At 51.2% G+C, this 27,782-nt stretch overlaps 2 protein-coding genes across 2 annotated transcripts; both read right to left on the bottom strand.

Annotated features, from left to right (window-relative positions):
- Positions 1 to 1,825: 1,825 nt before the first annotated feature.
- On the bottom strand, positions 1,826 to 2,236 carry LOC143786190 (histone H3). The gene has a single exon (XM_077275479.1). The coding sequence runs from the start codon at positions 2,234 to 2,236 to the stop codon at positions 1,826 to 1,828; it is 411 nt and encodes a 136-aa protein (XP_077131594.1).
- Positions 2,237 to 2,800: 564 nt separating this feature from the next.
- On the bottom strand, positions 2,801 to 3,475 carry LOC143784884 (histone H1.10-like). The gene has a single exon (XM_077273510.1). It carries the CDS (start codon positions 3,446 to 3,448, stop codon positions 2,801 to 2,803), a length of 648 nt encoding a protein of 215 aa, XP_077129625.1. The 5' UTR covers positions 3,449 to 3,475.
- Between the last annotated feature and the right edge of the window lie 24,307 nt (positions 3,476 to 27,782).

The following is a 27,782-nucleotide window of genomic DNA, read 5'->3' as shown; positions in this document are numbered from 1 at the left end:
GGCCGTCATCCATACCAGAGTCTAGTGATCAGGACGCGGTCACATAGGAGTCTACACTCCGAGTCCATTCATCAATCCAGCCACATTCCCTTTCACTGTTCGCAGCCCTCCTACAACCCACACGGATCTGAGCAGGAAGATACAAGGTGTCAGAATCTCTACTCAACACCAGGACTTGGATTTCTGCTCCGTAGTATCAGCAGAATATGGTAGAACTGTGCACAAATTACTATGAACGGCCCAGTGCGGATATATCCCCCATACACTCCAGGTATATATCTGTCCTCGATCATTAGAACAGCAACAACCATCTCCAGAAGGAACAGACAGAACGTCTTAATGTACAGGGTATAAAGCCTGCACTGGCAGTCACACAAGCAGTGACCATCAGACCCCAGCAGTCAGGTGCAGCCTCTCATAGAAGATGTGGGCGGCTCTGAAAAGAGCCTTTGGGTTGTCAGGACAGAAGAGAACACAATTAACCTCCGAAGCCGTAGAGAGTGCGGCCCTGGCGCTTGAGCGCGTACACCACGTCCATGGCGGTGACGGTCTTCCTCTTGGCGTGCTCGGTGTAGGTGACGGCGTCACGGATCACGTTCTCCAGGAAGACTTTCAGGACACCGCGAGTCTCCTCATAGATGAGGCCGGAGATGCGCTTGACGCCTCCTCTGCGAGCTAGACGGCGGATGGCAGGCTTGGTGATGCCCTGGATGTTATCACGGAGCACCTTCCTGTGCCGCTTGGCGCCGCCCTTCCCGAGACCTTTTCCTCCTTTGCCGCGACCAGACATCTTCTACAGTGAGCAAAAACTGATGCCGGAGCCGCACAGACTCCTCCTTTATATGGAGGAGGATGGACCAGAGAGAGAACTGCAGAGATGACGCGCTTCCAGGGCGAGATGTCTAGTACTAAATTAGCAGTAAAGCTCCTCCCTTTCGTCTCTGATTGGTTGAGCACAGAACGGTTGGCGATTTTGAATTTCCCGCTTATTGTCCTCTTATTTTCCCGCTTCTCCATTCTTCTCATCTCGGCGCCGCTGCTAGATCTGTTGGTTATTTTGATTTTTCCTTTCATTGTAGTTTGTCAAAAGTTAGAAAATAGAATTAAAAAAAATGAATTTTAGGGACAATGATCTACAGAAAACTCATCTGATCCCCGGCAGTCACTGTGGTGCCGGACTGGCGGCCATTACCTGTCACTGCAGAGCAGGGAGCTGCATGTAACCAGACCCCCGGCGGCTCCAGCTACAGAGAAGATGGGAAAACTGAAATACACGATAATTATATAACCACCCACCACAAATGTGATCTGTAGCGATGGGGGGAGGGATCTGCTCCGATCAGTGTCAAGCAGAATAGATTCACATAAAGGCGCCATCACCGATCTGGGGGACAAATGAGGTTATTAATAGAAACTAAACGCAGAGATCTCCGATCAGAACAAGAGAACAACCTAAAGCCGCAAGACTGCAGAGGCGGCACTAGGACCCCATTTACCCCTGCTGTACAGAAACCGCGCCTCCACCGCCACAGACCCGGGCTGTGCTCTGTACACACTTTACCCTGTCCTTATAAAACGTCAGTTATGTAATAGATGTCGCACACTTGGACTAGGTGAGAATAGAGAAGGGGCGGAGCGGTCACTGGAATATCGCGGATCACCTACAATATCGGAAACAGCAGCCGCCGTCTATTACCGGTTGCGACCGCGCTCCGTATATGGAGAATACGCGCAGAAAAGGGACCGTTCAGGACTCGGCTCATTTGTGGGAGGATTTGGTGGCTCTGAAGAGCCTTTGTGCTACAGTCAGGTGTGGAGGACAGATCTAAGCTCTCTCCCCACGGATCCGGCGGGCCAGCTGGATGTCTTTGGGCATGATGGTGACCCTCTTGGCGTGGATGGCGCACAGGTTGGTGTCCTCGAACAGCCCCACCAGATAAGCCTCGCTGGCCTCCTGCAGGGCCATCACGGCCGAGCTCTGGAAGCGCAGATCGGTCTTGAAGTCCTGGGCGATCTCTCTCACCAGGCGCTGGAAGGGAAGTTTACGGATCAGCAGCTCGGTGGATTTCTGATAGCGGCGGATCTCACGGAGAGCGACTGTTCCCGGGCGGTAACGATGAGGCTTCTTCACTCCACCAGTGGCGGGAGCGCTCTTCCTGGCGGCCTTAGTGGCCAGCTGCTTGCGGGGAGCTTTCCCTCCGGTGGATTTACGGGCGGTCTGCTTAGTTCTGGCCATAGCTCTGTATAGAACAGATGTGATAAGCGCAGCGGCGGGAGCAGGGTATTTATGCTCCCGTGCGCGTCCTCATTGGTCTCTGGGAAACACGCCCCCTGCACTCCATTGGTTCTTTCATGAAAAAAAAAGAGGCCAACAAGGGTTGATGTGCTCCGCTTCCAGAACAGTAATCTCGCCCCCCTGAAGTCCCCGCCTCTTCCATGATGCGTTTCTTCAGGTCACACTCATTTGCCGCTGCTGGACCACCTGATGTATCTGCGTTGAATGTCTCCGTGTATAGCGCTGTACAGTGCAGCTCCCGCATTATCATCAGATCACACCCGTCCCCCCCATCCTGAGACTGCGCCCACTATCAGGTATATTAAAAACATTAGACGTACGAGATCTGATCATACAGCTCTGCGGGGAGGTGGTGGCTCTGATCATACAGCTCTGCGGGGAGGTGGTGGCACTGAGCATACAGCTCTGAGGGGAGGTGGTGGTGGCACTGATCATACAGCTCTGAGGGGAGGAGGTGGTGGCTCTGATAAGAGCCTTTGGGGTACGAGGACAGGGCGGCTCCGCTTATTTTTTAGCCGCGGGCTTCTTGGCTTTCGCAGCCTTCTTAGCCGGACTCTTGGCAGCTTTGGGTTTGGCCACCTTCTTAGCCGGACTCTTCGTCGCCTTCTTGGGCTTGGGGGCGGCTTTCGGCTTCTTGGGGCTCTTGGCCGCTTTCTTGGCAGCTGCTGCGGGCTTCTTGGCCTTTTTCGGGCTCTTCTTGGCCGTGGTCGGGGCCTTCTTTAGCTTCTTCGGAGATTTGGCGGCTTTCTTGGCAGCAGCGGGTTTCTTGGGCTTGGCCGCAGCTGCTGACTTCTTCTTGGCCACTTTCTCCTTCGTCTCCTGTTTCTTGTTCAGCTTGAAGGATCCGGAGGCGCCGCTGCCCTTCACCTGGAGGAGGGCGCCCTTGGTGACCAGAGACTTGACGGCCAGCTTCAGGCGGCTGTTGTTCTTCTCTACATCGTATCCTCCGCCAGACAGAGCCTTCTTCAGGGCGGCCAGAGACACCCCGCTGCGCTCCTTGGAGGCGGACACGGCTTTCACGATCAGCTCGGAGACGCTGGGTCCGGAGGGTTTATGGCTTTTCTTGGCGGCGGATTTCTTCGGCTGTTTCTGAGATTTGGCGGCCGGTTCTGCGGGAGGGGGAGCGGCGGCTGGCGCAGTCTCTGCCATCATGTGCTGCGGAAACAAAACGAAAATCTCTCCTGATAGGAAGGAAAATACTGAGGCCGGAGCTGGAGGCGCCTGTTATATGTACAGGCTTACTGCGCACTGATTGGCTGCTGAGCTGCACGGTCCTGAGCATCTATTGGCTGATAGTGGACACAGGCCCCGCCTCCTCCCAGCTGAGTCCGAGTGAAGCTCCGCTCTCCCCTTGTGCTTCCCTGCCCGGGAGAAAAGCCCTTTACCGGCTAACACCGGACAGCAGAGCGCGCTTCCTCCATCGCTTCTCCTGCTCCATCTCCACCAACCGTTTGTAGCCGTCACTAACAGAGAAGTCGGGAAAGAGCGGAGAGGAAATCCCGGGATCATCGCCGCCGTCCTCCCGATCTGCACATCGCTGTGTATCCGGGGAGATAAATCTGCTGCGGGAGCTCGTTCCTCCTATTCCCGGCTCTTGTCACCATCACAGGGATCTTTACTCCAATGTCTATCGTACAGGAAGCTGATTGTACGATGTGGGGACGAGCTGGAGCTGCTGAGAGCCCAGAAGGATAACACAGGCGACGGCCTCCGCTGACTGCCCCCTCCCTGACCTGTGATATCTCTGTACCCCGTATGTGCAGAGTATTGGGGGGACACGTGTTCCACATCAGTAGATGATCCACATCGGGGGCTGATTGCAATCACCTGCCTGATATCGTGTCTTACCCCGTGTGAAGCTGTGACCGCTGCGGCCTGTAATGGAGGGAAGAGCTCTGATAAAGCGACAGCTGCACAGTGCGACTCTCCGGGGAGGAAACTGTGAAATATTAACGGATTTATGTGACCCCCACTATTGTGCAAAAGGGGAATATTGGGAGAAAAGCGGAGACACAAAATCCAGCGTCTACACAGAGCACAGCTGTATATAGTATATATAGTGCAACACATCACATCTGCACAGCCCAGATCAGCAGTGTAAGTGTCACTGATAATAGAGGAGTGTGTACAGTATATACAGCAGTGTACAATATAGAGCGGTGTGTACAGTATGTAGAATAGGGTATACAGTATATGCAGCAGTGTACAGTTTATAGAGCAGTGTGTACAGTATATAGAACAGTGTACAGTATATAGAGCAGTGTACAGTATAGAGCGGTGTGTACAGTATATAGAGGAGAGTATACAGTATATACAGCAGTGTACAGTATAAAGCAGTGTGTACAGTATAGAGCAGTGTGTGCAGTATGTAGTCCAGTGTACAGTATATAGAACAGAGTATACAGTATATACAGCAGTGTACAGTATATAGAGCAGTGTGTGCAATGTATAGAGCAGTGTCTACAGTATATAGAGCAGTGTTCAGTATATAGTGCAGTGTGTACAGTATATAGAGCAGTGTGTACAGTATACAGAGCAGTGTACTGTATATACCGAGCACGCCAAGCGGGAGACCGTCAGCGCCATGGACATGGTGTACACGCTCAAGCGTCAGGGCCGCACTCTCTAAGGTTTCGGAGCGGTGTGTTTCGAGGTTCGACAGCTGTGGGCACATTTAGAGGTCTGGTAGTCACATTTTGAGGTCCTACAGCCACTGAGGTGCATTTCGAGGTCCGACATCAGCAACAGCGCGTTTTGAGGTAAGACAGCTGAAGCAGTGAGTTTTGAGGTGCGGCAGCACGTTTCAAGCTAAGGTAGCTGCAAAGTCGCCTTTCGAGGTCCGACGGCCGTGGAGCTGCGTTTCGAAGTCCAACAGCTGAGCAGGTGCGATTTGAGGTCCGACAGCTGCAGAGCTGCCTTTTGAGCTAAAGCAGTCTCGGCCGCGCGTTTCGAGGTCTGACAGCTGCAGAGCTGTGCTTCGAGCTAAAGCAGCCTTGGTGGCGCGATTCGAGGTCCGACAACCTCTGTGGTGCGTTTCGAGGTCCAGCAGCAGTGGTGGTGCGTTTTGAGGTCTGACAGCAGCAATGGTGCATTTTGAGATTTGTTTGCCGCGGCTCTGCATTTTGAGGTCTAGCAGCAAGGGTGGTGCGTTTCAAAGTCCCTCAGCCGCAGCGGTGCGTTTTGAACTCCGACAGCTGCAAAGGCGTGTTTCTAGCTCCGACAGCCGCAGCGGTTTGTTTTGCGTTTTGGCAGCCACCGCAGCGTGTTTCGAGGTCCGGTAGCCGCAGATGTGCGTTTCGAGGTCCGACAGCTGTTGCGGCGCTTTTCGAGGTTTCATCATCAGCGGAGGTGAGTTTCGAGGTCCGACAGCAGCGGCAGTGGGTTTCGAGGTCTGGCAGCCGCGGTGGCGCATTTCGAGAACCGATATCAGTGGAGGTGTGCTTCGAGGTCCGACAGCTGAGCAGGTGCATTTTGAGGTCCGACAGCCATCGAGCTGCATTTCAAGCTAAAGCAGCCTCAGGTGCGCGCTTTGAGGGACGTCAGCTGCGTCAGCACGTTTTGAGGTCCGACAGCCATGGACGTGCATTTCGAGTTCCGACAGCCCCTGAGGAGCGTTTAGAGGTCAAGGAGCCGTTGTGGCGTATTTCGAGGTCCCACTGCCGCAGTGATGCTTTTTGAGGTCCAACAGCAGCAATGGTGCATTTTGAGTTCTGAAAGCCGCAGTGGGGTGTTTCAAGAACCGGCAGCCGCAGCAGCGCATTTCGAGGTCTGTCTGCCGCAGCGGTGCATTTCGAGGTCTAGCAGCCAGGGCGGTGACTTTCAAAGTCACTCAGCTGCAGCGGCGTGTTTTGAAGTCCGATAGCTGCAAAGGCACATTTCTTGCTCCGACAGCCGCGGCGGTGTGTTTGGAGGTCTGACAGCAGCAGTGGTTCGTTTTGAGGTCCGACAGCTGAGCAGATGTGTTTCCATGTCTGACAGCTGCAGAGCTGAATTTTGAGCTAAAGTTGCCTCGATGGCGCATTTTTTAGGTATGAAAGCCGCGACGGAGCGTCTCGAGGTCTGGCAGCCGAGGCGTTGCGTTTTGAGGTCAGGCAGCTGCGGCGGCGCGTTTTGAGGTCAGAGAGCCACAGCAGTGCGTTTTGAGGTCCGACAGCCGTGGAGGTGCTTTTCGAGGTCCGACAGCTGAGCCGGTGCGTTTCGATGTCCGACAACAGTGGTGGTGCGTTTCAATGTCCGACAGCTGCGGTGGTGCGTTTCGAGGTCTGGCAGCGGTGGCTGCGGGTTTCGAGGTCCGACAGCCGAGCAGGTGCAGCTGTCTGTCACTATCCACATTAGTTAATCACGGTGTAATGTTCTCCCATAGTTCTCCCTCTTTAGTGTAATGCACCCCCATAGACAGCCTCTTGAATACAATGCACGCCTATAGGCAGCCTCTATAGTGCAATGTTCCCCCACAAGTAGCCTCTATAGTGTAATGCTCCTCCATAGGAAGTGTATATAGCATTATACTCCTCCATAAAAAGTCTCCATAGTGTAATGCTCCCCAATTGGCAGCCTCTGTAGTGTAATTCTCCCCCATAGGCAGCCTCTACAGTGTAATGTTCCCCCATAGGCAGCCTCTAGAATACAATGCTCCCCCATAGGCAGCCTCTAGAATGAAATGCACCCCTATAGGCAGCCTCTGTAGTGTAACATTCCCCCACAGGCAGCCTCTATAGTGTAATGCTCCTCCATAAGCAGTCTCTATAGTGTAATGCTCCCCCATAGGCAGCCTGCATAATGTTATGCTCCCCCATAGGCAGCCTTTATAGTGTTTTGTTGATCTATAGGCAGCCTCTGGAGTGTATCGATCCCCAATTGGTAGCCTATATAGTGTAATGTCCCCCCATAGGCAGCCTCTATAGTATAATGCTTCCCTATAGGCAGCCTCTTTAGTGTAACGTGCCCCAATAGGCAGACTCTATAAAGTAATGCACCCTCATAGCCACCCACTGTAGTATAATGCACCCACATTAGCAGTCTCTGTGATGTAATGCTCCCCCATAAGCAGACTCTATAGTGTGCTTTGCACAAAAAGGAAAAAAAAAAACATGAACCGCACTTCCAAAAGTCATAAGTTGATCTAAAGCCGCTAGGCAAATATTTATACAACTGAATATGAGGTCTTCAGTTTAACATTCTAATCAGACTGTATGAAGCTCACTGCCACGTCACGGCAAACCTCATATTGGGTCCTACCGCCCTAACGGAGCGGAGCCATGCGGCGACCACCACCACATCGGCAATGCACCAGAAGGGCGGACAGCCTTTTGCCCCACAGCACCCATGCTGTGAGACTGAGCCGCCATGACTCCAAACCACACTGCCCCACCAGCACAAAGCCACAGCAACAATGGCTGCCACACAGCACCAGAATGAAAGGAGCACGGATACTCACCTTCCTCCAGCTCTTCAGTGGGAGCCAAAATGGGCTAGTGTTGTGAATTCCGCTCTTGGGCTCCCTCCGGTGCTTGTGAGTAGCACTTTTGTGAGTTCTGCTCTTGGGCTCCCTCCTGTGGTTTTGAGTGGTATAGCTGCTTCTTGGATTTAGCATTAGCAGCTGCTTCCACTGATCGTCTTTCTGGCTCGGCTATATTAGTCTGCCCTTAGCCTTCAATCAATGCCAGTTGTCAATTGTTCCTGCTTGGAGCCACTGCTCTTTTGGATTTCCCTGACACTCTGTCCAGTTCAGCAAAGATAAGTCCTTGCTTGTCCTTTTGCAGTCCATTTGTTGTGGACTTTATTGTTCAGCACTAGTGTTGAGTAGTGTTGAGCATTCCGATACCGCAAGTATCGGGTATCGGCCGATACTTGCGGGTATCGGAATTCCGATACCGAGATCCGATACTTTTGTGGTATCGGGTATCGGTATCGAAACAACATTAATGTAAAAATGTGTAAAAGAAAGAATTAAAATAAAAAATATTGCTATACTCACCTCTCCGACGCAGCCTGCACCTTACCGAGGGAAGTGGCAGCGTTCTTTGTTTAAAATTCGCACTTTTCTTTCCTTACGTGAAGTCCCGGCTTTGTGATTGGTTGCGTCGCAGTTACATGGGCGACGCAACCAATCACAGCAAGCCGTGACGTAATTTCAGGTCCTTAAGGATTTTAAAATTGCGTCCCGGCTTTGTGATTGGTTGCGTCGCAGTCACATGGGCGACGCAACCAATCACAAGCCGTGACGTCACGGGAGGCTGGACACGCGCGCATTTTAAAATGCGTGCTTGTCCAGCCTCCCGTGACGTCCCGGCTTGTGATTGGTTGCGTCGCGATCAACCAATCACAAGCCGGGAGGCTGGACACGCGCGCATTCGCCTCCCGGCTTGTGATTGGTTGACCGCGAAGCAACCAATCACAAGCCGGGACGTCACGGGAGGTTGGACAAGCGCACATTTTAAAATGCGCGCGTGTCCAGCCTCCCGGCTTGTGACCGGTTGACCGCGAAGCAACCAATCACAAGCCGGGATGTAATTTTAAAATCCTGAAGGACCTGAAATTACGTCACGGCTTGCTGTGATTGGTTGCGTCCCGGCCACATGGGCGGCACGCGACCAATCACAAGCCGGGACTTCACGTAAAGGAAAGAAAAGCGCGAATTTTAAACAAAGAACGCTGCCGCTTCCCTCGGTAAGGTGCAGGCTGCGTCGGAGAGGTGAGTATATCAATATTTTTTATTTTAATTCTTTCTTTTACACATTAATATGGTTCCCAGGGCCTGAAGGAGAGTTTCCTCTCCTTCAGACCCTGGGAACCATCAGGGATACCGTCCGATACATGAGTCCCATTGACTTGTATTGGTATCGGGTATCGGTATCGGATTGGATCCGATACTTTGCCGGTATCGGCCGATACTTTCCGATACCGATACTTTCAAGTATCGGACGGTATCGCTCAACACTAGTGTTGAGCATTCCGATACCGCAAGTATCGGATATCGGCCGATACTTAGCGGTATCGGAATTCCGATACCGAGATCCGATACTTGCCGCGTATCGGATACCGGAATCGGAAGTTCCCAGGATTCAAACTGCACAACTTTGTACGAAATCAGCCAATGAGAATGATTCCAAGTGTGTTGGCACATCCTGTTCAGCATGGAGGGCCTGAAACTACTGACAAGGCTGTGATTGGCTGCTGAAATGATGTCATGATGCAGTTTAAAAGTCGCTGGTGCCATTTTGCGCTCACTCTGTTGTGAATTCAGTTAGTGACAGGACGCTGTTTGCTGACTGAGGGCCAGTTTAGAGATAGCGATTTGCTTCTTTGTGCTTTTCAAAGGCTAATTTAGCAACCGCTGTGTTCACCTACTAATCACCTTGCTTTTGCCTTGTAGCACTGTTTTCACAGGTTTATGTGTGTGTGTGTGTGTGTGTGTGTGTGTGTGTGTGTGTGTGTGTGTGTGTGTGAGTGCAGCCCACTCTCTAGTCTGAGTGCAGCCATAGGCCATCCATAGCTGGTTGTATTCAGTTCAGGGAGGGTGGTTCATTGCCTCATACTGTTCTTTTTTTTTTTTTTTTTTTTTCCAAGTAGTGTAGTCTGCTGCTAATTTTTTCCAAAAAATCCTATTAGTGTCTTTCCACCCGTCTCCAGCTAACTTGTGGAAAAACACTACATAGGATAACGTAGAGGAGGGTTTTTGGGCCTTGCAGCGCCGTTTACGGCTGTCTGCACGGTCTCCGTGTGACTGCAGCTCGCCCTGTAGTCTGTGAGCAGCCATAGCCTGGTTGTCTCCAGCTCAGGGTTCTTCACTGCGTCATACCGCAAAATCAATTTTCATTTTGTTTTAAGTAGTGCAGGCTGCTGCACATTTTTTCAAAAAATTCCTATTAGTGTCTTTCCACCCGTCTCCAGCTAACTTGTGGAAAAACACTACATAGGATAACGTAGAGGAAGGTTTTTGGGCCTTGCAGCGCCGTTTACGGCTGTCTGCACGGTCTCCGTGTGACTGCAGCTCTCTCTGTTGTCAGTTCAGCCCCCAAAAAATAAATAAATAATAAAGTTCACCAAACACACCAGTGACACCACTTTACATTTGTGTAGGCCACATTAGCTCATATTAAAGTCTAGTCCACACTTTAGAAAATTAGTGTTTCTTATACCTGTTAGGAGTTGTTCAGGAATAAGCACACAAAGCCGTTAGTACTTTTCTGCTTATCTTTATCAGTCAACCAAGATGAAGAAGGCAGTGAGTAAGGCACGTGGGCGTGGGCGCGGAGCAGGGAGAGGACGTGGGGATTCTGTGCCTGCTGCGGGCACCGGTGACACATCAGCACCCACTTTCACCAGGGAACAGTCTTTCATGCGCAGCTTTGTCGCAGAGCGCCGTACACCGCTGCTGCGTGAAGACCAAATTTGAAGCCGTTGTTGGATGGATGGCAGCTAATGCATCAACTTCAATTAGTGCCACATCCTCTCAGACACAGAGCACTGGAGAGCAGCCATCTGTCTCTTCACCACCTGCCAAAATGCCCAGGCAGACAGAGAGCCCAGGACAGGAGCCGTCTCTACTTCTGTTCTCTGAATCTCTTGGCTTGGAAACAGGGGGCCAGCCAAGCAGCACTGGAGAAATGGAAGAAGAGGCAGGGTGCAGTGATGCCCAACAGCTTTTTCTCTCTTCCTCTGAAGAGGCGGGTGGGCCAGTGCCTCCGGTCACCACATCGCAGGCCGCATCCGCTGATGATGACACTCAGGTGCCACTTACTGGTGCGTGCTCTGCTGCTGAGACTACCCAGGAGGAGCAGTTGGGGGCAGAGGGTAGTGTAGATGATGAGGTCCTTGACCCATCTTGGCGTGAGGGACAGGAAGGTGGTGGGAGCAGCTCTGAGGAAGAGATTCCCCGTACGGCCCAAAGAGGGAGAGGGAGGGGGAAGACTGCGGATCCTGCAGCCTCCGCTTTGGCACCCGTTAGGAGCATGTATCTTCCAAAAGCCAAAAAGGGCGCTCCCAAGACTTGCAGTGCCTGGGCCTTTTTTGACACAGTTGCAGATGACATTTGCTATGTCAAATGCAAGGTGTGTCATCACAAAGTCAAAAGAGGTCGAAATGTCAGCAACCTCAATACCTCCAACATGTGGAAACATGTGCGCACCAGGCACGCGGCGGAGTTAGAAAGACACACTGAAGAGCTAGGCCAACCAACAGCGGCAGCTACCACCTCTTCAGCTCGTGTTGCCTCTTCCTCCAGCTCACACGCAGCTGGTTCGGCTTCCTCCCAGGATCGCCGTGGAAGAACCTCTGGCCCTGTTGTCCATAGACCCGCTGTAATTCCACCCGCAGCACCACTTTCCCAGTCATCCACACACTCCCAGCCCAGTGTACAGCCATCGGTAGTACAGGCATGGGAGAAAAGGCGGCCTTTCTCGTCAAACCACCCACGAGCACAGGCTCTGACTGCAGGCATTGCCAAACTTCTGTCACTGGAAATGCTGTCATTCAGGCTGGTGGAGACTGACAGCTTCCGTGACTTGATGTCATTGGCAGTCCCACAGTACAATGTGCCCAGCCGCTTTAATTTCAGCAGGCAAGCCGTCCCTGCCATGCACAAGCATGTGGAGGGACACATAAAACACGCGCTACTGAACGCCGTCAGTAGCAAGGTCCACCTCACCACCGATGCGTGGACCAGTCAACATGGACAGGGGCGATACCTTTCCCTCACTGCTAGTGTTGAGCATTCCGATACCGCAAGTATCGGGTATCGGCCGATACTTGCGGTATCGGAATTCCGATACCGGGATTCCGATACTTGCCGCGTATCGGATACCGGAATCGGAAGTTCCAAGATTCAAAATGCAGAAATTCAGCCAATGAGAATGATTCCAAGTGTGGGCACATCCTGTTTAGCATGGAGGGCATGAAACTACTGGCAAGGCTGTGATTGGCTGCTGAAATGATGTCATGATGCAGTTTAAAAGTCGCTGGCGCCATTTTGCGATCACTCTGCTGTGAATTCAGTTAGTGACAGGACGCTGTTTGCTGACTGAGGGACAGTTTAGAGATAGCGATTTGCTTCTTTGTGCTTTCCAAAGGCTAATTTAGCAACTGCTGTGTTCACCTACTATTCACCTTGCTTTTGCCTTGTAGCGCTGTTTTCACAGGTTTATGTGTGTGTGTGTGTGTGTGTGTGTGTGTGTGTGTGTGAGTGCAGCCCACTCTCTAGTCTGAGTGCAGCCATAGGCCATCCATAGCTGGTTGTATTCAGTTCAGGGAGGGTGGTTCATTGCCTCATACTGTTCTTTTTTTTTTTTTTTTTTTTCCAAGTAGTGTAGTCTGCTGCTAATTTATTCAAAAAAATCCTATTAGTGTCTTTCCACCCGTCTCCAGCTAATTTGTGGAAAAACACTACATAGGATAACGTAGAGGAGGGTTTTTGGGCCTTGCAGCGCCGTTTACGGCTGTCTGCACGGTCTCCGTGTGATTGCAGCTCGCCCTGTAGTCTGTGAGCAGCCATAGCCTGGTTGTCTCCAGCTCAGGGTTGTTCACTGCGTCATACCGCCAAATCAATTTTCATTTTGTTTTAAGTAGTGCAGGCTGCTGCACATTTTTTCAAAAAATTCCTATTAGTGTCTTTCCACCCGTCTCCAGCTAATTTGTGGAAAAACACTACATAGGATAACGTAGAGGAGGGTTTTTGGGCCTTGCAGCGCCGTTTACGGCTGTCTGCACGGTCTCCGTGTGACTGCAGCTCGCCCTGTAGTCTGTGAGCAGCCATAGCCTGGTTGTCTCCAGCTCAGGGTTGTTCACTGCGTCATACCGCCAAATCAATTTTCATTTTGTTTTAAGTAGTGCAGGCTGCTGCACATTTTTTCAAAAAATTCCTATTAGTGTCTTTCCACCCGTCTCCAGCTAATTTGTGGAAAAACACTACATAGGATAACGTAGAGGAGAGTTTTTGGGCCTTGCAGCGCCGTTTACGGCTGTCTGCACGGTCTCCGTGTGACTGCAGCTCGCCCTGTAGTCTGTGAGCAGCCATAGCCTGGTTGTCTCCAGCTCAGGGTTCTTCACTGCGTCATACCGCCAAATCAATTTTAATTTTGTTTTAAGTAGTGCAGGCTGCTGCACATTTTTTCAAAAAAATCCTATTAGTGTCTTTCCACCCGTCTCCAGCTAACTTGTGGAAAAACACTACATAGGATAACGTAGAGGAGGGTTTTTGGGCCTTGCAGCGCCGTTTACGTCTGTCTGCACGGTCTCCGTGTGACTGCAGCTCTATCCGTTGTCAGTTCAGCCCCCAAAAAATAAATAAATAATAAAGTTCACCAAACACACCAGTTACACCACTTTACATTTGTGTAGGCCACATTAGCTCATATTAAAGTCTAGTCCACACTTTAGAAAATTAGTGTTTCTTATACCTGTTAGGAGGAGTTGTTCAGGAATAAGCACACAAAGTCGTTAGTACTTTTCTGCTTATCTTTATCAGTCAACCAAGATGAAGAAGGCAGTGAGTAAGGCACATGGGCGTGGGCGTGGGCGCGGAGCAGGGAGGGGACTTGGGGATTCTGTGCCTGCTGTGGGCACCGGTGACTCATCAGCACCCACTTTCACCAGGCAACAGTCATTCATGCGCAGCTTTGTGTCAGAGCGCCGTACACCGCTGCTGCGTGAAGAACAAATTGAAGCCGTTGTCGGATGGATGGCAGCTAATGCATCAACTTCAATTAGTGCCACATCCTCTCAGACACAGAGCACTGGAGAGCAGCCATCTGTCTCTTCACCACCTGCCAAATTGCCCAGGCAGACAGAGAGCCCAGGACAGGAGCCGTCTCTACTTCTGTTCTCTGAATCTCTTGGCTTGGAAACAGGGGGCCAGCCAAGCAGCATTGGAGAAATGGAAGAAGAGGCAGGGTGCAGTGATGCCCAACAGCTTTTTCTCTCTTCCTCTGAAGAGGCGGGTGGGCCAGTGGCTCCGGTCACCACATCGCAGGCCGCATCAGCTGATGATGACACTCAGGTGCCACTTACTGGTGCGTGCTCTGCTGCTGAGACTACCCAGGAGGAGCAGTTGGGGGCAGAGGGTAGTGTAGATGATGAGGTCCTTGACCCATCTTGGCGTGAGGGACAGGAAGGTGGTGGGAGCAGCTCTGAGGAAGAGATTCCCCGTACGGCCCAAAGAGGGAGAGGGAGGGGGAAGACTGCGGATCCTGCAGCCTCCGCTTTGGCACCCGTTAGGAGCATGTCTCTTCCAAAAGCCAAAAAGGGCGCTCCCAAGACTTGCAGTGCCTGGTCCTTTTTTGACACAGTTGCAGATGACATTTGCTATGTCAGATGCAAGGTGTGTCATCAAAAAGTCAAAAGAGGTCGAAATGTCAGCAACCTCAATACCTCCAACATGTGGAAACATGTGCGCAACAGGCACCCGGCGGAGTTAGAAAAACACACTGAAGAGCTAGGCCAACCAACAGCGGCAGCTACCACCTCTTCAGCTCGTGTTGCCTCTTCCTCTAGCTCACACGCAGCTGGTTCGGCTTCCTCCCAGGATCGCCGTGGAAGAACCTCTGGCCCTGTTGTCCAGAGACCCGCTGTAATTCCACCCGCAGCACCACTTTCCCAGTCATCCACACACTCCCAGCCCAGTCTACAGCCATCGGTAGTACAGGCATGGGAGAAAAGGCGGCCTTTCTCGTCAAACCACCCACGAGCACAGGCTCTGACTGCAGGCATTGCCAAACTTCTGTCACTGGAAATGCTGTCATTCAGGCTGGTGGAGACTGACAGCTTCCGTGACTTGATGTCATTGGCAGTCCCACAGTACAATGTGCCCAGCCGCTTTTACTTCAGCAGGCAAGCCGTCCCTGCCCTGCACAAGCATGTGGAGGGACACATAAAACACGCGCTACTGAACGCCGTCAGTAGCAAGGTCCACCTCACCACCGATGCGTGGACCAGTCAACATGGACAGGGGCGATACCTTTCCCTCACTGCCCATTGGGTTAATGTCGTTGAGCCGGGTACAGACCGTGCGAGTGGCGCAGGACGTGTCCTGCCCACTCCAAGGATTGCAGAAATCCATTCTGTACGCATTGACTCCTCCTCTTACACCAGTTCCTCAGAATCATCGCTGCAGGAGCCGTCACAGTCCACCTCCACATGGACCCGTGTTGAACGTGTACCTGTTACGACCGACATGAGCGCAGCCGTGGCCAAACGTCAACAGGCCGTCTTGAAATTAATTTTTTGGGGGAATCGTAGCCACACAGCGCAGGAGCTCTGGAATGCCATCAAGCAGGAGAGCGATGTGTGGTTTGTGCCAGCGAATCTACAGCCAGGCATGGTAGTGTGTGATAATGGCCGAAATCTGGTGGCAGCTCTGGGCCTCGGCAACCTCACTCACATCCCATGTCTGGCACATGTGCTCAATTTGGTCGTGCAGAGCTTTTTGAGGGACTATCCGGATCTTGATGCACTGCTGCACAAGGTCCGCCTAGAGTGTGCTCACTTGCGGCGTTCCAGCACGGCAAAAGCGCGCATTGCGGCTCTGCAGCGCCGACACCGCCTGCCGGAACATCGCATCATATGTGACCTACCTACCAGGTGGAATTCCACGTTACATATGTTGGAGCGGTTGTGTGAGCAGCAGCAAGCTGTAATGGAGTACCAGCTGCTTCAGGTGCAAAGAAGTCGCAGTCAGCGCCGTACAGACTTCACAACCACAGAGTGGGCCACTATGAATGACGTCTGCCAGGTTTTGCGTCCCTTTGATTATTCCACGCGGATGGCGAGTGCAGATGATGCACTAGTCAGCATGACTGTCCCCCTTATCTGCCTGCTTGAAAAATCACTGCAAGCGCTAAGGGATGATGTTGTGGAAGAGGTGTAGGATGAGGATTCACCATTTCCATCATCTTCTGGACAGTCAGCGCCACGTGGTTCCTCACAAACGCGTAGGCAGGGGACAGTTTGTGAGGAGGATGAGGAGGAGTCAATGGAGGAGGAAGACATCCGTCCAGAGGAGGGAGTTACCGAATTGTCCAGTACTCAGTGTGTACAGCGAGGGTGGGGTGATGACGAGCGGGCAGAGATCACGCCTCCAGCAGGGGACAGCATTTCTTGGGCAGTTGGCAGTCTGCAGCACATGGTGGATTACATGCTGCAGTGCCTGAGAAACGACCGCCGCATCGCCCACATTCTCAACATGTCTGATTATTGGGTGTTCACCCTCCTCGATCCTCGCTACCGGGACAACGTAGAAAGCCTCATCACACCGTTGAACCGGGAGCGAAAAATGCGGGAGTACCAAGACACACTGGTCAATTCCATCATCTTCTCCATTCCAACTGAGAGAAGTGCTGCTAGTGCATTCCAAAGCAGCTCAGTGCGTCCAGGCAGTGGTGGAGGCTCTGCACAAAGAGGGAGCAGAAGCAGTGCCTCTGCCCAAGGCAAGACCAGTATGGCCCAACTGTGGCACAGTTTTCTGTGCCCCCCACAAAAGTCTACACCATCACAGACGGCTCCAGTCAGCAGGAGGCAACGGTTCCGTCAGATGGTGACAGACTACATGTCTTGCCCTCTTGCTGTACTCCCAGACGGCTCTTCCCCTTTCAAGTTTTGGGTCTCAAAGCTGGATACATGGCCAGAGCTAAGCCAGTATGCATTGGAGGTGCTGTCTTGCCCTGCGGCCAGTGTATTATCGGAACGTGTCTTTAGTGCTGCAGGTGGTGTACTAACTGACCGTCGCATGCGACTATCCTCCGATAACGTTGACCGGCTTACTTTCCTGAAAATGAACAAGGCCTGGATCTCGCAGGAATTTGCCACTCCTCCTCCTGATTAAATAATTAGGTCACTGTATACGTTATCCAGGTCTCCTGTTGTGTTCATCTTTCTACCACCTGAACTTAAATTCCTGGGCTCCAACACCGCCAGTTGAGGCTCAGAAGTTCCGTCTGCACAGTCAAAACATACGACCCAGTGTTATTGGGTTTCAGTAACGTCAGCTGATCCCCAGCTGTGTAGCCGGCAATGTGTCATGCGACCGCCACGCTGACACAACAACTGAAATGTAAGGGAATCTGTCCCCCTCCCAAGGCGTTTGTTACTGAAAGAGCCACCTTGTGCAGCAGTAATGCTGCACAAGGAAAAGGTAGCTATTTTGGTTTAGCTCCTTGCACACGCAGAACTTAACACTTATAAAATGTGTCCACTGATACCGTAAAACCGTCCCGGAGGTGGGACTTTCCTTCGTAATATGACGCAGCACAGCCGTCATTCCTCCCCCCCCGGCGCCGCGCCCCAGCTCCTCAGCGTTGTTTGATTCCGTCCCGGAGCCTGCGCTGTTATGTTATCCCGTGGCCAGGCACACTTAGCGCTGCCCGTCTTCTGGCATCATTTGGTGTCAGGATGGCTGCGCCTGTGCGGCCGCGCTGGCCGAGAGCCCGCCTCGCAGTGTCTTCTGATTTAATCCCACTGGGGGCCTGGGATCCATGGACATGCGCAGTGCATATCTGAACCTCCACCTCTCACTCATCTCCCTATGGCTTCTTCAGACTGTTCGGTGTCAGCTGGTCCCTAATAGCATGCCACGGCCGTGACACCGCACAGTCTTAAGAAGCCGTAGGGAGGGGAGTGAGAGGCGAGGATATGCACTGCACATGGCCATGGATCCCAGGCCCCCAGTGGGATAAAATCAGAAGACACTGCGAGGCGGGCTCTCGGCCAGCGCGGCCGTACAGGCGCAGCCAGCCTGACACCAAATGATGTCAGAAGATGGGCAGCGCTAAGTGTGCCTGGCCAAGGGATAACTTAACAGCGCAGGCTCCGGGACGGAGTCAAACTACGCTGAGGAGCCGGGGCGCGGCGCCGGGGGGGTAGGAATGACGGCTGTGCTGCGTCATATTATGAAGGAAAGTCCCACCTCCGGGACGGTTTCACGGTTTCAGGGGACACATTTTATAAGTGTTTAGTTCTGTGTTTGCAAGGAGCATGATGAAAAGAGCCACCTTTTCCTTTTGCATCTTTTGTGCTGCACAAGCTGGCTCTTTCAGCTACAAACGCCTTGGGGGAGGGGGGTTAAAGGTTCCCTTTCGACTTTCTCAGGCTTCGGCCTACATTGTGTTCCTCTGCTTTTCCACCTGTCCCTGGGCTCCAACACCGCTAGTTGCCGTCCAGAAGTGCTGTCCGCACAGTCCCAACAGTCGCTCCTCTGTTATTGGGGTTCAGTAACGTCAGCTGTTCCCCAGCTGTGTGTGTGGCAATCCCTCCTACCTCCTCCTACCTCCTCCTCCTCCACCTGTCCCTGGGCTCCAACACCGCTAGTTGTTGCCTGGTAGTGCTGAACGCACAGTCCCAACAGTCCCTCCTCTGTTATTGGGGTTCAGTAACGTCAGCTGTTCCCCTGCTGTGTGTGTGGCAATCCCTCCTACCTCCTCCTACCTCCTCCTCCTCCACCTGTCCCTGGGCTCCAACACCGCTAGTTGCCGTCCAGAAGTGCTGTCCGCACAGTCCCAACAGTCGCTCCTCTGTTATTGGGGTTCAGTAACGTCAGCTGTTCCCCTGCTGTGTGTGTGGCAATCCCTCCTATCTCCTCCACCTCCACCTCCCCCTCCTGTCCCTGGGCTCCAACACCGCTAGTTGTTGCCTGGTAGTGCTGTGCGCACAGTCAACAGTCCCTCCTCTGTTATTGGGGTTCAGTAACGTCAGCTGTTCCCCAGCTGTGTGTGTGGCAATCCCTCCTACCTCCTCCACCTCCTCCTCCTCCACCTGTCCCTGGGCTACAGCACCGCTAGTTGTTGCCTGGTAGTGCTGTACGCACAGTCCCTCCTCTGTTATTGGGGTTCAGTAACGTCAGCTGTTCCCCTGCTGTGTGTATGGCAATCCCTCCTACCTCCTCCACCTCCTCCTCCTCCTCCACCTGTCCCTGGGCTCCAACACCGCTAGTTGTTGCCTGGTAGTGCTGTACGCACAGTCCCAACAGTCCCTCCTCTGTTATTGGGGTTCAGTAACGTCAGCTGTTCCCCTGCTGTGTGTGTGGCAATCCCTCCTACCTCCTCCTACCTCCTCCTCCTCCACCTGTCCCTGGGCTCCAACACCGCTAGTTGCCGTCCAGAAGTGCTGTCCGCACAGTCCCAACAGTCGCTCCTCTGTTATTGGGGTTCAGTAACGTCAGCTGTTCACCTGCTGTGTGTGTGGCAATCTCTCCTACCTCCTCCTACCTCCTCCTCCTCCACCTGTCCCTGGGCTCCAACACCGCTAGTTGTTGCCTGGTAGTGCTGTACGCACAGTCCCCACAGTCCCTCCTCTGTTATTGGGGTTCAGTAACGTCAGCTGTTCCCCTGCTGTGTGTGTGGCAATCCCTCCTACCTCCTCCTACCTCCTCCTCCTCCACCTGTCCCTGGGCTCCAACACCGCTAGTTGTTGCCTGGTAGTGCTGTGCGCACAGTCAACAGTCCCTCCTCTGTTATTGGGGTTCAGTAACGTCAGCTGTTCCCCAGCTGTGTGTGTGGCAATCCCTCCTACCTCCTCCACCTCCTCCTCCTCCACCTGTCCCTGGGCTCCAACACCGCTAGTTGTTGCCTGGTAGTGCTGTACGCACAGTCCCAACAGTCCCTCCTCTGTTATTGGGGTTCAGTAACGTCAGCTGTTCCCCTGCTGTGTGTGTGGCAATCCCTCCTACCTCCTCCTACCTCCTCCTCCTCCACCTGTCCCTGGGATCCAACACCGCTAGTTGCCGTCCAGAAGTGCTGTCCGCACAGTCCCAACAGTCGCTCCTCTGTTATTGGGGTTCAGTAACGTCAGCTGTTCCCCTGCTGTGTGTGTGGCAATCCCTCCTACCTCCTCCTACCTCCTCCTCCTCCACCTGTCCCTGGGATCCAACACCGCTAGTTGCCGTCCAGAAGTGCTGTCCGCACAGTCCCAACAGTCGCTCCTCTGTTATTGGGGTTCAGTAACGTCAGCTGTTCCCCAGCTGTGTGTGTGGCAATCCCTCCTACCTCCTCCTACCTCCTCCTCCTCCACCTGTCCCTGGGCTCCAACACCGCTAGTTGTTGCCTGGTAGTGCTGTACGCACAGTCCCCACAGTCCCTCCTCTGTTATTGGGGTTCAGTAACGTCAGCTGTTCCCCTGCTGTGTGTGTGGCAATCCCTCCTACCTCCTCCTACCTCCTCCTCCTCCACCTGTCCCTGGGCTCCAACACCGCTAGTTGTTGCCTGGTAGTGCTGTACGCACAGTCCCCACAGTCCCTCCTCTGTTATTGGGGTTCAGTAACGTCAGCTGTTCCCCTGCTGTGTGTGTGGCAATCCCTCCTACCTCCTCCTACCTCCTCCTCCTCCACCTGTCCCTGGGCTCCAACACCGCTAGTTGTTGCCTGGTAGTGCTGTGCGCACAGTCAACAGTCCCTCCTCTGTTATTGGGGTTCAGTAACGTCAGCTGTTCCCCTGCTGTGTGTGTGTCAATCCCTCCTACCTCCTCCACCTCCTCCTCCTCCACCTGTCCCTGGGCTCCAACACCGCTAGTTGTTGCCTGGTAGTGCTGTACGCACAGTCCCCACAGTCCCTCCTCTGTTATTGGGGTTCAGTAACGTCAGCTGTTCCCCTGCTGTGTGTGTGGCAATCCCTCCTACCTCCTCCACCTCCTCCTCCTCCACCTGTCCCTGGGCTCCAACACCGCTAGTTGTTGCCTGGTAGTGCTGTACGCACAGTCCCAACAGTCCCTCCTCTGTTATTGGGGTTCAGTAACGTCAGCTGTTCCCCTGCTGTGTGTGTGTCAATCCCTCCTACCTCCTCCACCTCCTCCTCCTCCACCTGTCCCTGGGCTCCAACACCGCTAGTTGTTGCCTGGTAGTGCTGTACGCACAGTCCCAACAGTCCCTCCTCTGTTATTGGGGTTCAGTAACGTCAGCTGTTCCCCTGCTGTGTGTGTGGCAATCCCTCCTACCTCCTCCTACCTCCTCCTCCTCCACCTGTCCCTGGGCTCCAACACCGCTAGTTGCCGTCCAGAAGTGCTGTCCGCACAGTCCCAACAGTCGCTCCTCTGTTATTGGGGTTCAGTAACGTCAGCTGTTCCCCAGCTGTGTGTGTGGCAATCCCTCCTACCTCCTCCTACCTCCTCCTCCTCCACCTGTCCCTGGGCTCCAACACCGCTAGTTGCCATCCAGAAGTGCTGTCCGCACAGAGCCAAACACCTCGCCAATGTGTTAGTGGGGTTCAGCACCGCCAGCTGTTCCCCTGCTGTGTAGCCGGCAATGTGTCCTGCAACAGCCACGCAGACACAAGAACTGAAATTGAAGGAAACCTGTCCCCCCTCCCCCAGGCGTTTTTACGTTTTACAGCCACCTTGTACGACAGTAATGCTGCATGTGTGCAAGGTGGCTCAGAAACTTAATCTCCTTGCCCATGTTGAAGTGAACACGTCTAAAAATGAGTCCTCTGCGACCATTAAAACATCCCTCAGGTGTGATTTTCCTTTGTATTGATACGCAACAAGCTCCTTGGTAGCGCTGCCCGTCTTCTGATATCATTGTTTGGCTGCCTGCGCCTCTGCGGCCGCCTTGCCCCACACAACACCCCTCGGTGTCTTATTTATTTGGACTGCGAGGGTGTGATTGATGGGCATGAACGGTGCATTTCTTCGCCTGTCCCTCATCTCCTTCCGCCTTCCTCAGACTGTGCGTCTTCATGGCCGCGGCATGCGATAAGGGATCAGCTGACGCCGCACAGTCTGAAGCTGGTGTAAGGACCCGAGTGTGAGAGGCGAACATATGTACTGCGCCAGGCCATGAATCCCAGCCCCGCAGTGTTTTAACAATGTTAACACACTGGGGGGCTGGGATGCATGGTCATCGCAAACCGCAACAGCCAACATAACATGATGTCAGAGGATGGTCAGCGCTAACAGCCCAAGGCCAGGGGATAACACGACAGCGCAGACTCCTGTGCAACAAATAATGATGCTCAGGAGGCCGCGCAAAGCACCAAGGTGGCATTTTTGCCAGCTGTACTGCGTCTCTTTATGAAGGGAACTCACGCCTCAAAATCAGTTTGACTGTGTAAGGGCCTAAATGTTATACGTGTTCCTTTCAGCGTGTGCAAGGAGCAAAATTAAAAGAGCAACCTTTGACTTGTGCAGCACTACTGCTGCATAAGCTGTGGCTCTTCTACTTTGTAACCCCTGAGGGGGGGTTAAAGGTTACCTTTGAAATTGGTTCAAGTAGGCTTCGGCCTACACTCTGCTCCCCCTGCAGAGCCCGGGCTCCAACACCGCCAGTTGGGGCCCGGTACTGCTAGCTGCACAGAGCCAAACACCAGCCAATGTGTCAGTGGGGTTCAGCACCGCCAGCTATTCCCCTGCTGTGCAGCCGGCAACGTGTCCTGCAACTGCCACGCAGGCACAACAGACCCAAAGCTGCCGCCAGTGCAGGCTTCGGCCTACACTCTGCTCCATCTCCTCCTCCTGCTTACCCCGGGCTCTAACACCGCCAGTTGGGGCCCGGTACTGCTAGCTGCACAGAGAAAAACACCAGCCAATGTGTCAGTGGGGTTCAGCACCGCCAGCTGTTCCCCTGCTGTGCAGCCGGCATCGTGTCCTGCAAAAGCCACGCAGACACTTGCTCTTGTACCTTCTGCTCCCCATCCTGGTTCCAGTACCGTCAGCTGGTTCCGGGCAGAGCCTTTGGCTTAGGTGCCTCCCTCTGGGTATCCGAGTTCCACCAACGTCAGGTGGTCCTTGGTAGTGCTTTCAGGCACGGGTACCTCCTGCTTATTAACTGGGTTCCAGTAACGTCAGCTGGTCTTCGGTAGTTCCATTGGCTCTTGGACCTTCGGCTACCCATCCGGGTTCCAGCACCGTCAGCTGGTTCTCGGCAGTGTCTTTTGCTCTTGTACCTTCTGCTCCCCATCCTGGTTCCAGTACCGTCAGCTGGTTCCGGGCAGAGCCTTTGGCTTAGGTGCCTCCCTCTGGGTATCCGAGTTCCACCAACGTCAGGTGGTCTTTGGTAGTGCTTTCAGGCACGGGTACCTCCTGCTTAGTAACCGGGTTCCAGTAACGTCAGCTGGTCCTCGGTAGTTCCATTGGCTCTTGGACCTTCGGGTAGCCATCCGAGTTCCAGTTCCATCAGCTGGTTCTCTGCATTTTCTCAGCCTTCTTGTACCTTCTGCTACATTTCCAAGTTCAAGAGACTAAACACGATGACCCGGAAGACCACCCCTAAGATGACGACGACACCAGAGACGACAACCACCGTGATGACGACGACCCTGGAGACGATGACCCTGAAGACCACCCCGATGACGACGACCCCAGAGACGACGACCCTGAAGACCACCCCGATGACGACGACCCCGGAGACGACGACCCTGGAGACGACGACGACCTGGAAGACCGAGAAGCAGAACAACAAGAGGCTGCAGAACAAAGAGCAGAAGAACATTAAGCATAACACTAAATATCAGAGCAAAAAATATTATCTAAATTATAAGCAGAAGAAGACTAAGCAGTGTATGGGGGTGAGTCCGTTCCTCCTCGTGGTGCCCCTGGATAAAGCCTGATGCTGCAGGCCAAACTGAACGCGGACAAATGTAACTCTTTTGTGACAGGCAGAACGGAAGGTGTAATCTTCAAACTTTTATAGATAACAACTACGGGAATGCCTGTCACAAATAAGAATATGATGAAGAAGTAGAATATGATGAAGATAATAGTAAAATAAAAAGAATATGAACAATGTAACCAAAAAAATAATAGTATACATTACCAAAAAATGGGTCCAATAATGAAGTGCCCACCTCTTAATTAGAATAACAAACATCCATTTACCAGGAACATAACATGGCAATTTACAGAGGCAAAAAGCAGATAGTAAAATATATATTTTATTTTATTAATATCCAATACTTAAAAAACATACATGAACAAAAAACAAGGGAGTTTCTAAAACAGAAATGACCGGTGGCAGCAAAAAATGTGATAATTAAATATACTGGGAATAAATAAATTCATATATATTATATCAAGTGTATCACCATAAATATATAAATATTACACACAGCCTAAGTCCCTCTTCCTTAGAACAATAATATGCTTAAATGCAAAAAGTCTAATAGGGGCCAAACAACATGAGGCTTAGTATGCTGAAAAAAAGGCTATAAAGCTGAAAGAGGCTTACAAGTTGTCTCTACAAATAGATACTGCTCTGCATATGGATATGATTTATTAAAGTGCGTAGTGCTGTGCAAATATAAGTTCTATCCAAGTGTTAGCAGCAGAACAACCAATGTATTAAGCCTTAATAGCAAAATCTCCCAGTAAAATCTCCCATTTGAGGAAGCCTGTGAGGCGAAACGGCGCTGTCGGGGTCTCCGGTGGCTATGCATTGTGAGTAACTAACTACATTTTACTGGGAGATTTTGCTATTAAGGCTTAATACATTGGTTGTTCTGCTGCTAACACTTGGATAGAACTTATATTTGCACAGCACTACGCACTTTAATAAATCATATCCATATGCAGAGCAGTATCTATTTGTAGAGACAACTTGTAAGCCTCTTTCAGCTTTATAGCCTTTTTTTCAGCATACTAAGCCTCATGTTGTTTGGCCCCTATTAGACTTTTTGCATTTAAGCATATTATTGTTCTAAGGAAGAGGGACTTAGGCTGTGTGTAATATTTATATATTTATGGTGATACACTTGATATAATATATATGAATTTATTTATTCCCAGTATATTTAATTATCACATTTTTTGCTGCCACCGGTCATTTCTGTTTTAGAAACTCCCTTGTTTTTTGTTCATGTATGTTTTTTAAGTATTGGATATTAATAAAATAAAATATATATTTTACTATCTGCTTTTTGCCTCTGTAAATTGCCATGTTATGTTCCTGGTAAATGGATGTTTGTTATCAAAAAAATAATAGGTAGAAGATGAAGAAGAAGATGAATAAGGTGAAGAAGTTGATGTCAAAGAAGCTGATGATGAGGATAATGAAGAATAAAGTGTGGGAGAAGTAAAAAAGAAGGTGAAGGGCGTGGAAGTAGTGAAACATCAATATCTGACAAAATAAAAAAAAAATTAACATAGTCAAAATCTTTCTACCGCCGAACGTCATAAAAAAAAAACAAAATCCTGCTATTGTATTACATTGGGCTAAACCTCTGTGCCTTTAATGTCTCCGCCACGTCCCCCAATACATCCTACATTATTCTTAGTTGTTTTCCTTCATGTAGAATGAACCTACAAGTTTATAAAGGGTTTATTTTAATTCCGATATTTTCGTCCCATTGACTTGCATTGGGATCGGGTATCGGTATCGGATTAGAGGCCAATCTGGTGGGGCTGTTCGAGGACACCATCTTTATACGCTGTACATTTTAAGGCCGGCGTCACACTCGGCGTAAGACAATACGGTCCGTATTTTACGGCCGTAATACGGCCGAAATACGGTGAAATGTTCCCAAAATAGTGATCCGTAGTCAGGGTGTGTCAGCGTATTTTGCGCATGGCATCCTCCGTATGTAATCCGTATGGCATCCGTACTGCGAGATTTTCGCGCAGGCTTGCAAAACCGACATCTAATGGATTTATGTGCTCAAATGTTCGGGAAAACATATATACAGTATATATATATATATATATATATATATGTCATTGAGACACATATATATATATTCTGTATTTAGATTTCATTCAGCGCGATATGTGTTAAAAGCCGGTAATTCAATTGCCGGCTTCTCATTTCTCCTTCACAAACCCGACAGGATATGAGACATGGTTTACATACAGTAAACCATCTCATATCCCCATTTTTTTTGCATATTCCACACTACTAATGTTAGTAGTGTGTATGTGCAAAATTTCAGCGCTGTAGCTGCTGAAATAAAGGGTTAAATGGCGGAAAAAATTGGCGTGGGCTCCCGCGCAATTTTCTCCGCCAGAATGGTAAAGCCAGTGACTGACGGCAGATATTAATAGCCAGGAGAGGGTCCATGGTTATTGGCCCCCCCGTGGCTAAAAACATCTGCCCCCAGCCACCCCAGAAAAGGCACATCTGGAAGATGCGCCTATTCTGGCACTTGGCCACTCTCTTCCCACTCCCGTGTAGCGGTGGGATATGGGGTAATGAAGGGTTAATGCCACCTTGCTATTGTAAGGTGACATTAAGCCAGATTAATAAAGGAGAGGCGTCAATTATGACACCTATCCATTATTAATCCAATTGTAGGAAAGGGTTAAAAAACACACACACACATGATTTAAAAGTATTTTAATGAAAAAAACACAGCGGTTGTTGTAATAATTTATTGTACTCTCAGTCCATCAGGAACACCCTCGCTTGGAAAAATAATAAACGCACAAGATACATACCTTCTGATGTCAGATCAGGTCCCACGAAGTAATCCATCTGAAGGGGTTAACTAATATTACAGGCAGAGCTGCGATAATCCACTCGCTCTGCCTGTAATCCCCGGGTGCTGAAAGGAAAGCAGTGATCTATACTTACATTCAGTTGCGGTGATGCGCCCCTGCTGGATGTTCTCATGAACTGCAGCCTGGGAACTTTTTCCCACGCTACAGGTCATATGAGGACATCCACCAGGGGGCGCATCACCGCGACTGAAGGTAACTATAGGTCATTGACCTACATTTCCTTCAGTCGCGGTGATGCGCCCCCTGGTGGATGTCCTCATATGACCTGTAGCGTGGGAAAAAGTTCCCAGGCTGCAGTTCATGAGAACATCCAGCAGGGGCGCATCACCGCAACTGAATGTAAGTATAGATCACTGCTTTCCTTTCAGCACCCGGGGATTACAGGCAGAGCGAGTGGATTATCGCAGCTCTGCCTGTAATATTAGTTAACCCCTTCAGATGGATTACTTCGTGGGACCTGATCTGACAGCAGAAGGTATGTATCTTGTGCGTTTATTATTTTTCCAAGCGAGGGTGTTCCTGATGGACTGAGAGTACAATAAATTATTACAACAACCGCTGTGTTTTTTTCATTAAAATACTTTTAAATCATGTGTGTGTGTGTTTTTTAACCCTTTCCTACAATTGGATTAATAATGGATAGGTGTCATAATTGACGCCTCTCCATTATTAATCTGGCTTAATGTCACCTTCCAATAGCAAGGTGGCATTAACCCTTCATTACCCCATATCCCACCGCTACAGGGAGTGGGAAGAGAGTGGCCAAGTGCCAGAATAGGCGCATCTTCCAGATGTGCCTTTTCTGGGGTGGCTGGGGGCAGATGTTTTTAGCCAGGGGGGGCCAATAACCATGGACCCTCTCCTGGCTATTAATATCTGCCCTCAGTCACTGGCTTTACCATTCTGGCGGAGAAAATTGCGCGGGAGCCCACGCCAATTTTTTCCGCCATTTAACCCTTTATTTCAGCAGCTACAGCGCTGAAATTTTGCACATACACACTACTAACATTAGTAATGTGGAATATGCAAAAAAAAAGGGGATATGAGATGGTTTACTGTATGTAAACCATGTCTCATATCCTGT

Source organism: Ranitomeya variabilis, chromosome 7 (assembly GCF_051348905.1).
Source record: "Ranitomeya variabilis isolate aRanVar5 chromosome 7, aRanVar5.hap1, whole genome shotgun sequence".
NCBI lineage: Eukaryota > Metazoa > Chordata > Amphibia > Anura > Dendrobatidae > Ranitomeya > Ranitomeya variabilis.
This window is presented reverse-complemented; position numbering and strand designations above follow the sequence as displayed.